The 13788-nt window shown below is 38.8% G+C and overlaps 1 protein-coding gene across 10 annotated transcripts in view; it reads left to right on the top strand.

Annotated features, from left to right (window-relative positions):
* The window catches only part of CORIN (corin, serine peptidase), a 212213-nt gene that overhangs the window by 65896 nt on the left and 132529 nt on the right, over positions 1-13788 (top strand). For all 10 annotated transcript variants that reach the window (XM_070505945.1, XM_044765920.2, XM_070505943.1 and 7 more), the window contains exon 4: positions 769-976. In XM_070505945.1, the coding sequence (XP_070362046.1) occupies positions 769-976 (208 nt within the window). The remainder of the gene's footprint in view (positions 1-768; positions 977-13788) is intronic.

The following is a 13788-nucleotide window of genomic DNA, read 5'->3' on the forward strand; positions in this document are numbered from 1 at the left end:
GTGATAGTGCCCAGGAGAGGAGCCAGCTCTGAAAGAAAATGAAATCAGAGGCTCTGAGCTGACCCTGAGCAGCTGACATAGACATATGTATATACCTTATATAATCATGTATTTTTAAAAACAGAGTCATTGTATACAAATTATTTTGTGACTTGCTATTTTTATTTATTATGTTATAAGCATCAGTCTATATGATTAAATAGTCTTCTAAAGCATCTTTCATATAGCTAAGTATTCTGTTGTTTGTTCCACAATATTTTAAACCAATTCTCTTTGTTGAATGTTTAGGTGATTTCCATCTCTTAAAAATTATAAACTATGTAGACATGAAGATCCAAGTAGATAAATCCACGTTCACAACCATCATCATTTCCTTAGGATAAATTTTTAGAAATTATATTACAATGTCAAAGGATATGCATGTTTAAAAGATTTTTTTGATACATATTGCCCTGCCCAGCTGTGATCTAAAAGAGTGATTGCCAATTTATATGCCCACTGGCTAGGTGTGAGAGTGTATTTTTCCACACATTTGCCCAGGACACAGATGCTATCCCTCTGTGAATATTAGTAGCTTGGTGTCATTATCATACACACATACATACACTCATATGTATGTATCTATGTGTCTGGTTGTATATCTATAATCATCCTTACTTACAGAATATGTTTTATCTTATGAACATGTTAACCTATTGTATCAAATGAGTTTGTAAACATACACTTCTGATATGTCTGCCCCTAAATGTAATTATCTTGGCTTCTTAGGTGCCTGCACGAGAATCACCCACAGCCAGTGTCAGATGCTGCCCTACCGCACCACGCTAACACCTCTCCTCTCAATTATCAAAAACATGGAAATGGAGAAGTTCCTCAAGTTCTTCACATACCTCCAGCGCCTCAGTTGCTATCAACATATCATGCTTTTCGGCTGTAGCCTCGCCTTCCCTGAGTGCATCGGTGATGGTGATGACAGGTATTTTGGAACCAAAATCATTCAGTGATAAGAGTCAGTTGTAGCAGAAGTGTCTGACAGGGACAGAATCATCCCAGGCTATCACTTTTTGTTTTTGTTGTTGTTAAGGGAGAAAAAAACCCACACCACTCATAGCCAGTGGTAATTCGTTTAAACTAGAAATTTTTTGAAAACCTGGAATAATTTTATTTATGGGAGGAAATTATTCAGGCTATTAGATGGAGGCGGTCAGTTGGGATCCTCAATAGCTGTTTCAGTGAGAGTCTGGCAGAAGACAACACACTCAAAGGGGTGACTGAAAAGACTTTATTGAAGAGAAGATTTATGGGGATATGGACGGGGTTAAGAGAACAAATAAGTAATGGAAGGCACTGGGATCTCACCATAGGCGATAGGAGATAGGAGATTAGTTCTACCACCCAAGACTTGAAGGGGGAAAGGGCGAGCATCACCTGGAGAGAGTTGTAGCTACGGGCAACGTCTCCCAACAGGCCAAGTTCTGCACAACTCTGGGCAGAGGAACAGAGTCTCTGCCAGCCCTTCAGTCCTACAAGGAGACCGAAGAAGGAATAAACACCCTGACCTCTCTCTCCTCCTGCTCTCCCATTTCCCAGAGCCTCCCACCAACTGAACTCACCCACAACCATTGGGTAAGGGTGTGCAATCCCTGTGAGCTCAATAGATGAGACCCCAAATCTCATCTAAGTATCATCAGCTCAAACGTCCCTCTAAATCAGGTATGGGTGAGATGCTGGGTGGTTCGTATGGCCCACAGTAAAACCCAGAGCAGGCTGAGGAGGATGAAGTGTAGATGCAGAGGGACAAACAGAGACCGTCCAGCACAGTATCAAATAGGATTAGAAAAAATCTTGAATAAGAATAAATCAGTGAAAAGTATGTCATGGAATACTTGAAACACTACGAATACAGTTTTTTAAAAATTTCACAGCATGTGTTAAATACATAACCACATCAATTATTTTCTGAATTGAAATGTTACGAATTTTTCTGAACTGTAATGTTAGAATGAATTGCATTTTCAAGTGCCAATATGTTTCATGTTGTTGACCTTAATTTTATTAGGGCATAAAATAAATTTTGAATAGGGCAAAGGCATTTATTATTTTAACTGGAGAAAGCCTGCGTTGCCATAGAATAAACCTAGATAGAAGAGAAACAGTAGATTCTGAATTGTGGAAGTAAGTAAAGAACTATTAGCAGACACAGCATTCAGGAAAACGTTTGTCAGAAAGAATCATTGACAGAGGGTGCTTTCACGGGAAAAGAAAGGAGAAACTCTACCAGATCTCTCCCGTGAGTTAAGAGATGGTAGTGAAGAGGCCCTTTATATTCCTAGGATGGTGGCCATGTAATGCTGGTTGTACTAGTTTCCTAGGGCTTTTGTAACAAATTACTACAAGCTGGAGGCTTAAACAAGAGAAATTTATTCTCTCACAGTTCCAGAAGCTAAAGTCCAAAATCTGGCAGCGCCGTGCTCCCTCTGGGGGTTCTGGGAAGAGAACTCATTTCCCTCCTTTACCAGCTTCTGGTGGTTTCGGGCATTCCTTGAGTCGTATCCACACCCCACAGTCTCTGCTGCCATCTTCACATTGCCTTCTCCTCTGTGTGTCTGTGTCTTCTCTTCTGTCTCTGCTGAGGATGCTTGTCTTTGGATTAGGGCCCTTCCAGATAACCCAAGATGATCCCATCATCTCAAGGTCCTTAACTTAATCTTATCTGCAAAGACCTTTTTTCCAAATAAAGTAAAATTCACGGATTCCAGAAGTTAGAACATGGACACATTTTTGGGGGAGTCACCATTCAACACACTACAGTGGCTATGGAGCCACGTCTCAGCCCTCTCCTCGGTAAAACAGAGATAATAGTTGTATTTACTCTACAATGTTCAGGTGAGAATTAAATGACAGAGAGAGCTTGGAACAGTGCCTGGCTTTTACGCAGAGCTCAGTAAGCGTCAGCAAATAGTGGATTGAAAGGGAGAGGTGGTACCAGTGCAATTGAAAGAGCACAAAAAAGTATTTCTAACATATACTAAATATTGCAGGATTGCCAAAAAAGTGTAAAATACTGTATAGATTAAAGGAAAATTAGGTAGAATACTTAAGGCAGCTGAAATTGTATTCTAGTTCCATTTCTCCTTAATTTCAAACAATTTCACTCACATCTCTTTGCTTTAATTTCTCTGTAGACTCATGTGGGTGCATAAATAAGACAGTGAAGAGAATGCATTCAGCCTCCAGGAGGTTCTTAATTCGTGTTGATCATCCTTATTATAATTCAATCTCTGCTGTCAGTTAAATCAGTTGTAAAATTCTAGTTAAGCTGCTCATAGTCTTCGGGGAACTCTTAGGTAAAATTTTTTTTCCTCCTAATCTGGTCCATGCCAAAAAATGCTCTCATATGAGAGTTTTCGATTTTCTACTATAATGGCTAATAATTTATAGTTAGTTTTCAGATATCCTTTGGGGACGTATCCTATTCTTTTTTTTTTTGGAGAGGAAGATTATCCCTTAGCCAACATCTCTGCCAATATTCCCCTATTTTGTATGTGGGATGCCACCACAGCATGGCTTGATGAGTGGTGCATAGGCCTGTGCCGGGATCCAAATCCGTGAACCCTGGGCTGCCAAAGCAGAGCATGCGAACTTAACCACTACACCACTGGGCCGACCCCCTATTTTTTATTATTACATTTATTATCGTCTTTAATTTTATAATTACACTTTCAGACTGGTGCTTCCTGGTGTCATTTACTATGTGCTTGGGAACTGCAAGCTAAATTTAATAAGCCAAGTAAGTCCAGAAAGGTAAAATGTATTGTGGAAAATAATTCTAAAGCCAAACATATTTTTCTATAGAGGAAGGGATTGGGAGGGCAAAAGGGATGATTAGGCTTACATATGGGGGGATGGACTATAATTAGTTTTTGCATGGTGAACATGATGTAATCTACACAGAATTCGAAATATATTATGATGTACACCTGAAAGCTATATAATGTTATAATCCAATGTTACTACAATTAAAAAAAACCCAAACATATTTTTCTTAGGTTCCACTATTTTGTATCACCCATTATACTAATTTTCCCTAATATTCAAATTATGGAGAATTGCTTATATTCTACCCTAGAGAAAGCAGCCACTTTACATTTAAAATTTAATTTAAAAAGATCTAGTGGGATATACAAATGGTATAGTTTTCAACCTGATTCCATTAAGATCTCAAATACTCATTAGCTTTATTATATAATAATGAACTTTAGCAGTTTCTACTTTAGATTAGGCTTGCTTTTAATAAATGTGTGTATCATGTACTATAACACAGACTCATTGATGTGGACTATAATTTGTATGGATTCAGTAAAATATGTCTCAAAATATAGAGATTGAGCTGATAAACCATTTGGGTAGCCCTAAAAACATGTGAATTAGAAGGAATAGCTTAAAAATATCAGTGAGTAGCTAGAGAGAAATTCACAGTTCCCAGGCCTGAGAATAACAGGTGCTTCTGGATGACATTTGATAGACAATGTACACTTATGGTCTCTGAGTTTGGAAGAGGAAGCAGGCATTGCAGCCACATGCTTTTGATGGATAACCATCACTCTTTCCTACCTCGTTTAAATAATAGGCCTATAACTTTATCAAAACTGGAGGCAGATTAATTGGCCCGGAGCGTCCGTCCTTGGCTTTGCTTTTAGAAGACACCCGGGAGACCCTGCTGATGGTCATCACCCCATTGAGAGAAACTCAGTGCTCGTGAAATGAGTTCTTAACATTAAGAACTTGACATATTTGCTATTGATTTTTTCCTTTGGAACACTGATTTGCCACTAAATCCTTAGCAGAAATTCTTCATATCTGTGGAAATGAACCTAAAATTCTTCATCCAGCTAGATGACTAGAGATTAAAGATTATATCTCAAACCTGGGAACTACAGGACAGTTTTCTGTAGGTACTCAATTCCTATAAGGATTGCGGTGTGAAGATCAAATGAGCCCCCTCAAAGGAGCTTCTTCAAAAGCGCTATACTTTTCCCAAATAAGTACGTTCACTGGAGATTAGAGAATTTAATCTGGTAACTGCAGAGCATGACCTTGAAAGTTTGGGGCAGATGAAATCTGATTCAAACTATAGCTCTGTCAATTGCCAGTTATAAGACCCTGGGCACTTGCTGACCCTCAGTTTCCTCATTATTGAGAGTGATAATACCTCCTTCATGGGGTTTGTTTCTGTGTGTTAAACAGAGTGATTTATATGAAGTGCTCATACATGGTCTACACTATCTGATACACGGTAACTGCTCCATAAATAGTTACTACTTTTACTGATATGGTGGTCAAAGATGGTATGTGAGTTTCTAGGAGAGTGTAAACTTCATCACTTCTTTCAGATAGGCAAGATTTGCATATTTTTCACATTCTTCCCACCTTCTAATCCATTTCCCACTTATCTGCCAAAGTGATAATTTAAAAACACAAATTAGATGATGTCATTTCCCTGCCTCTCCTCTTTCTGGGGCGTTCCATTAGACTTAGGTTACAAGCTAAATCCCTCGCCATGGCTTTTGAAGCCTTCCTTCCTTCTATAGTGTCATCAACCCTGTCCTGGCTGCATCAACCTTTCTATTTCTCGTAAATGCCAACCTCTTTCCAACTTCCTTTGCACATACTGTTCCCTTTACCTGGAAGCATCTGTCCCCTTGCACCAAGCCCTCTGCTCAAAAGACATCTCTGCAGAGAAAACTTTAGCTCAGGGCTAATCTTCCTCAAAAAAAAAAAAAAAAAGACTTTAGGTCAACTCTAGTTGAAAATCTTAGACTTAGGGTTTATAGAAAAAGCACAAACAAGACAATAATAAAAATGTCTAGAGGATAATGACCAGGATGGTGATTCAGAGTCTTTTCATGTGAAGAACAGTTGAGGGACCTTGAGATGCGTAACCCTGTGGGTGCACCATGGCCATCTTCACATGTTTCTGGGCCATGGCCTGGAAGAAGGAGCACACTTCTGTATGCTTCGACAGGGCATGGATAGAACCAGTCGTTGAAAATCATAGAGAAGTAAGTTCTAACATAACTAAAGTAAGAACTTATGGATATATATACAACTTTATTGTTGTCTCAGGAAATGGAGAGTTGGTATTGATGGAGGTGTTTAGATCAACTGATGGAGAGCTTACTGGAGACACTGTCGCAAGGAATCTAGCATCCTATAATAAATTAATTTCTCATTGGATTAAGGAGTAAGTCCATTCATAGTGGCCCATGGCACTGATGAAAAACATCATGTGAAAAACATGTGAAAAAAGATGTGAAAAAAGATGAAGAAAATTAAATTTACCATCACTTTTTTCAGGAACCCTTTTATATTTGTTTTGGGAATAATAATGAGAGAATCCAGTTGGGATCTTTGTGGGGCATCGTGTTGACACCCCATAGGGCATACCCAGTAACAACAGATGGTCACCTAACTGCCTTTGGAAAGAGTGGGCTGAGTTAACTGCAAGACTTCTGCTTTGCCAAGTAGGGTTTGCAAATTGGGACCCTGCCACCTGAAGCCCTCTTTCTCTCCATTGCAGCCCTCAGGTTCTCACCTAAATAAATGTTAAACAAATCTTTAGAGTGTATCACCTTGGGGAGGTGCTAAATTATCTGCTTGGAACACCTCTGTGTCTTGGGTGTCTTGGCTCTTGCTCAGAGTTAAACAATCATGGTAGAAAATAGAACTTCTGACTCCAGGTATTAAGCTCTGCCCCCTCATCACCCTGCTTCTCACACTTGATTTTGTGAGTTTTGCTTCTAAAATCTTGATAAATCAAGATTGGAATTCTGCTATGTTTCTATCTTCCATTCACCTTACGTTCACTTTTTAAGCTTTTGCTAAAATCCTAGGTAGGTTAATGAAAGTCCTGGGCATATTTTTGTTTCAGTGACTAGGGAGGAATAAAAAAAATGTTAAAATAGGCGCTGGCCCTCTGGCCGAGTGGTTAAGTTTTGCGCGCTCTGCATTGGCAGCCCAGGGTTTAGCCAGTTCGGACCCTGGGCGCAGACATGGCACCGCTCATCAGGCCATGCTGAGGCAGCATCCCACATGCCACAACTAGAAAGACTCACAACTAAAATATACAACTATGTACTAGGGGGATTTGGGGAGAAAAAGCAAAATAAGTAAAAAGAAGACTGACAACAGTTGTTAGCTCAGGTGCCAGTCTGTAACAAAAAAAAAAATGTTAAAAGAAACAAGAGAGTTTGAAAATTTCCTTTTTGGAAGGCACAATTTGTTCATTTCTTATAAATGCCCAGACTTCCTTTTGAAGCGGCGGAGTTCCCTGGAAAAATGAGCCTGTGTTCCACTTCCCATTATTTAAAGTTACAATAAAAGTTTTATTTATTTCAAGTGCACAGATGATATGGTTGTCGTGTTCCGACTTCATCATAGTACTAAAGAAGTCTAAGATCGCCTCTAGATGAACAATCAAGATGGGCAGCAAAGTTGTTACCAGAATGATTTAAAAAAAAAGGACTCTACCAGAATTATAAAGTCTCTTTTGGACCACCCAGTTTATACTCATAATTTCTACTATTGCACATCATTCTATTGCCACAGCATTTCTGAGTTGAATTTTGATGATTATGTTTTAGTAAAAAAGTAATAAACTGGTCTGCTCATAGTGTAATTTTAGAAGGCTTACTGTGTTCTTAAAAGATGTTCTTTTATAAAACATCATGTGCCAATCTCCTATGTAAATCTAACCCTGAAATCACCTTAAAGGCCAATTGGAAACTACGACTTGACTTATCTTTTGGGAAATTCATTAATTATGTAAAGTCAGCAGAAGCTTATTTCATTTATTTTTTCTAAATGGAGAATAATTACATACCGCTGATTTATTTTACTAAAGATTTTATCTATGTCCCAAGATCGCTGTCGTATCACATTTGAGGATAAATGGAAACATTATAGAATTAACATTTTCATAATTACTATTTTTAAAAAATTAATATATGTCAATCATCAAATAAAAAAGACAGGCTTTGTTGCTATTACCAACTAAATATTCTGAAAGTCATTTGCCCCTTCCTTCCCTGATTTTGTCCACTAACTTGGAAACATTATCGGCTAACTTGCAAACAGCAGTCTTTTAGCCACACCAGAGCTGGGTGTCTGGCTGTTTAGGTGGTCACTTATATCACAGTTCTCTTTTTAACCTCAAGCAACACGGGTGGTCTAGTCTGCTTTTTGGCATTATACATAAAATATCAAATAATAAGTAGGGTTCCATTTTATGAGTCAAAATAGTTCAAAGTGTGGCTAATATATAGTCAGATAATTCAGATTACTCCTATTTTACAAAGATATAAAGCTAGAGAATCAGGCCATGGCAGCTCAAATCTTTCTGAAAATGCCTTGTCATGTCACTGACAGTGTCTTGAGCACACATATTTCATCAAGCTCGGTGGAGCGGTTTGTTGGCTTTTCTCTTCAATAATTCATTCATATTATGTAGACGTGACTAGAATTTAGATTGAACACTTATGATTCAGATTCATTCGAAGATCCATATTTAAGTCATCGTTTCATGATGTGCAAAAATCAAAACAGCTGCAAAAATAATTTAACAATTGCAAGCTTCTTTTGCAGTTTATTAATCCTCTATCCCATGGGCCCTAGTAAGTGTGCCAAGTATTAATGAGAATCAGGACTGTGATGGGTAGAAGGGTATGGAATTTTATATTCTCTTTCGGGGTGGTTGTGTGGTTTTACATTATTCATACCTGTCTTAATTCCATCTGTGTTTATCTGTTGGTATTTCCTCAAGTTTCTCTATTTTAAGGGTGACATACTACTATTGGCATATAAGTGAGACACTTAATCTGTAGGGTTTTCATCTGTAACAATTTTACTGACATTTTCTTTTACATGGGAATTATTTCAAGATTGAACAGCACGTGTAGAGTTTGCCTACCTGAGTGGAGGGGATCACGTGAGCGGGGATGGCATGAGCTCTTGCACGATCCATTAAGTTGGGAGTTAGGTGGTGATGGTTCCACTCCCAGCTTTACTACTGACAGCTTTATTCCAAGCAGGCCACCAAATCTTCCTCTGCATGTGATTAATTTATTTCTCCAACATATTTTTCTGGAGTGCCAACTGCTCACACTTAGGGATATAGCAGCAAACAAAATAGACAAGAATCTTTGACCTCATGGAGCTTACGTTATATTGTAGGGAGATGAGCAATAACCAAAGAGATAGATGATAAATAAATAACAGTATATCAGAGGGTGATAAGTGCAATGGAAAAAATCCAGCAAGGAAGTGGAAAGCTTTGGGAGAGTAGCGGTATGGTGGTAAGAGGTACAATTTTAAGCAGAGTGTTGTTCAGGAAAACCTCACTGAGAAGGTTACATTTGATCCATGAGGATTTGGGAATCCAGGCGGTGAGGGCGACCCAGCCATCTTGAGCATCCTATGGTAACTAGATGGCCGTAAGTGAGAAAGAGGGCATGATGGAATCCTGCAAGCAGATACCGTCGTCAAGGATGTGAGTGTTGGGGGTAGAAGTAAGTGGGGGTGGAGGGTCTTGCCAGGCACATGTAGACCTTGGGTGCTCCCTCTCAGTTTCTGACATCAGTTCATTCAACAAGGATGTTTGGAAAGTTATCGTTTATTTATTCCTTTAGCAAACACTCACTAGCACCTACAATGTGGCAGGTGCATAGTTTGATGCTAGAGATGCAGAGATGAATAAAACACACTTCTGCCTTCAAGAGATTCAACATAATAGGGGACCAGATATGAAAACAATTAAAAATTGCTGTACAGTGTGATCAATTTACAAGGTGTGGGGGTAACAGAGAGAAAGAGGAAGAAGTCTTTCCATCCGGCATTATTAGGGAAGGCTACTCTCAGGGAGGAAGTAACTGTTGAATTGGGTTTTGAAGGATGCATAGAAGTTTGCCTTGTGGACGTGGTGGGAAAACAAGGCATTTCAGGGCCAGCCCTAGTGGCCTAGTGGTTAAGTTCAGCACGTTCTGCTTTGGCAGCCAGGATTTGGTTCCTGGGTGTGAACCTACACAGCTCTGCTAGCAGCCATGCTGTACTGGCAGCCCACATACTAAAAAATAGAGGAAGATTGACACTGATGTTAGCTTGGGGCAAATCTTCCTCAGCAAAAAAAAAAAGAAAGAAAGAAAGAAAAGAAGGCATTTAAGGTACAGTAATAGCCTAGATCCATCATATAGTAGAACTATAACTAGTTTAATTTTACTAGAACATAAAATGGGGCAAGAACAAACAGATTTGAGGTAGTTTTAGAAAGTAAAATTAGCAATACTTAGTGATTAATTGCATATGATTGGTGAGGTTGAGGGTGAGGCCTTGAGGACTTGGAGGATGGTATTACCACAAAGAAAACCACGCACACCAAAAGAGGACTGGTGGTGGTGGTGGGAGATAATGAGTTAATATTGACATAATGTCTTCGATCTGGGTCAAGAAGTGCACGACAGTAATTTTCCTTTCAGTGGAGACAAAAACAGTTTTCCTTCTGTAGGAGATGATGTGATTTATACTTTCACCTAGTGGTATACTGGTAAACTGGCTCCCTGAAAAACAAAACAAAACTATCATTTGTAGCATTTGCTGATTTCTGTGGAATAAACACTCCTACCAGACTTCAAGCTAATAATAGTTTAACAAGCTACTTGCACACCACTGCATTTCGTCCCAAGTATTTGTTGAGCTCCCACTACGTGCAAGATAGAAATCACAATCTTATGCACCCTAATGATGGAAATGATAGCCTATTACCTTCTAACGGCTTGAAGAAAATGACTGGGCCCACCCACACTCCAGGAGAAGGGCTTACACAGGGGGTGAATAACATGGGTGGGGATTGTTGGGGACCATCTTAGAGTCTGCCTGCCACAACCCCTTTTTTTTTCCATGGAAAAAGAGTTTTAAATCCTGAGCTCTCCTAATATATTTAAAGGTTAGTTTATTTGCCAAAAATAAAAAGTGAGAACTAAATATAATGTGGGATTCTGAATGAAGATCTTGGTAATGTTTGAATAGAATCCTTACTTTAAGGACATTGTACCAGTGTTAGTTTCCTGTTTCTGATAATTATGCTGTCGTTATGTAAGTTATTTGCCTTGGGGGAGCCTGGATGAAGGTTACATGGAAACTTTCTGTGCTGTTTTTATAACTTTTCTGTAAGTCTAAAAGTAGCTCAAAGTAACAAGTTAGAAAAAAATGATTTCTAAAACGTAAAAATCCATTTGCTAGATAAGCCTACTTGTGGCTGTAGCTTTTCAATAAAGTAGTTATTTAATAGTCATTATTCTATTACTTAATTATTTAGTTGTTTAATATAGTTCAATAACTTTGACTTGATGGCTTTATCAGAACTTTTTTTTGCAGGTAAAATGTATAAATTTTGGGGGGCAATGTTGATCAAAGGGTACATGAAAGAGAAAATCTATAATTTTTGTTAAATAAATGAAAAAATTTTAGTAGATTTGTTAAAGTTTGTATAAGTAAAATCTACAATTTTTTGGTAGATAAATGAGTTTAGAACATGCTTCCTAGTGAAAATACCATAAAAATCTCACTATCTCTATATAGTAGAATTATTTATATGTTTGTTTGTATATATTTGTTTCAACAAATAATTACAGAGGTGATGTAAGAGTTTTCTGCTTAAACTTTAATTGAAATGGGTTAGGGACTTTTGCACAACACCAAATGCACTTCGCACGTCAATTGAAAATAATCACCATTTCTAAAATAGCCAGATAGCAGATCTGACTTGTCCCCTGTGCTGAACACTGTTTTTGGATGTCAGTCGGCTTGTTGCTTAGATATAAACACTTACATTCCAAAACAGTGCGGTCTGTCTCACCACACTGTTCCACGTGATGAAAAGCAAGATACTTCAGCCCCTCACAGGCAGTTGAATTTCATGCAAAGCAAGAACAAATGGCTCCTCATTTTGCTCACTGTTTGAAAGGGCTGCTAGTTATTAATACTCTATCACTATTTCACGTGCCCTTGTCCAGCAGTTTAGTGCTTATGGGTCTCGGTTGGTTACACCTCTTAAGAGAGTTATTTGGAAGCGCTCTAGACATTTTTCTTAGGCCCTATTTTTAGAATGGAGGGCCTAATGGTATTTTAATGTCTCTGTATACTCCCAGAACGAATCTCGAGAAAAAATGTCTGTTACCTTTTGAAACTTTGCAAAGCTGGTGGGTTTATCAGTGCTCCCTCGAGAGGCATAGTGTTGAAGAATGAATTTTGACGTACAGAATGTTAATGGGACAGGGACCACGAAAAATCAGCTTTTCCAAACCCATCACTTTTCAAATGAGGAAACTGAGTCTTAGTATGAGAGAACTGTTGGCCCAACATCAGACAGTGAGGAGCGTGAAAGTTTTAGAGTGATAAACTTACACTTTCCTAGAGAAAATGACCATGGTAAGAGTCAACGAATAAGTAGCTTCTGAGTTCAAGATTGGCTTTGGAACTTGAAAACAGTCTGCTGGGGCCCTGCATGAACCTTCATTGTTCTCACCATGAAAGATTCTGAGAGAAGAAGTGGAGTGATCCAAAAATATGTGGGTTCAGAAGTGAGGACAGGTCCAGGAACCACTTGGGAGAGTTGGGCCCCAAGTGTTAGCTTTACAGTCATCTTCCCTACCTCACAACGTTGAATGAATTTTTTCCCTGTAAATGGCACCCTAATTCCATCCATTAGAGATTCCTTTGCTCCAGCAACCCATCTTCTTCTAACAATGCAAAAAACCCCTGCGAGGGTTAAGTGTCCAACTATTATTATGTATTACTCTGTGTTCTTTTCATTTCTTTTCTTCTTTGAAAGCCTAACTGTGATCAGCTCACGTGGGGAATGTAGTTTTGATTGTAGGACCGGAAGAAAATATGTAAGAACAAGTAATGCTCTGGTTGAGGTGGCTGTGTAGGTGGGTGCTGGAGTCGGGGTGCCAGGATGGTATCAGGACATTGAGACCCGGGGGGGGACTGGGAGGCAAAGGAAGAATGCCAAAGCCAAGCCTAGCTTAATAGGCTTGTAAATATCTGATATATTTACGGTGGGCTCTCTCATGCCTGGAAAAGAAAGAGAAATGCATTTACCCTTCCCATGTGGTCCTTAGCCCCTTTAGTAAATTCTGATTTGTTGCAGGTTAACTAGATGTTTGTAGAATAAAGGAAGAACCCAACCACTGTGTATATGATTGGTTCACTGGAAAAGTGCTTAGCAAGTTTGGAGCTAACCTTGAATTGTGCTTTTGGAACATACATTCCTGAAGTAAGGACTCGCATGTGATAGAGTAGTTAATAGAATGGGTTCTTGGATCAGTCTCTCTGGGTTTGAATCCTGGCTCTGACACTCACTGCCCTAGTGACCTTGGACAAGTCTCTTATTTTTCCATCTTCAGCTTCCTTATTTGTGTATTAGGGATGATAGTAATAGTATCTGTCACTTAGGGCTGTGGTGAGAAATAAAGAGTTTACGTGCATGAAGCACCTAGAACAGAGCACTTAGAACAAAGGGTAAGTGTGTGCATAGGAATTCTACACTTTCCACATTCCTCAACCGTGTTCCCCAGTGTTATTTGAGAAAATATAGTCTCTAACTTCTTTGGAATAAGATTTAGAAAAGTAAATCTTTTAAAAATGTTACTTAATGGGTACTCTCTTAGTCCTGTACATATCTAATATATTTCCTGAAAGGCGTTCAGGTGTCTTCTTTACACCAAGATGCTT

The sequence above is a fragment of the Equus asinus genome, chromosome 3 (assembly GCF_041296235.1).
Source record: "Equus asinus isolate D_3611 breed Donkey chromosome 3, EquAss-T2T_v2, whole genome shotgun sequence".
NCBI classification, from domain to species: domain Eukaryota; kingdom Metazoa; phylum Chordata; class Mammalia; order Perissodactyla; family Equidae; genus Equus; species Equus asinus.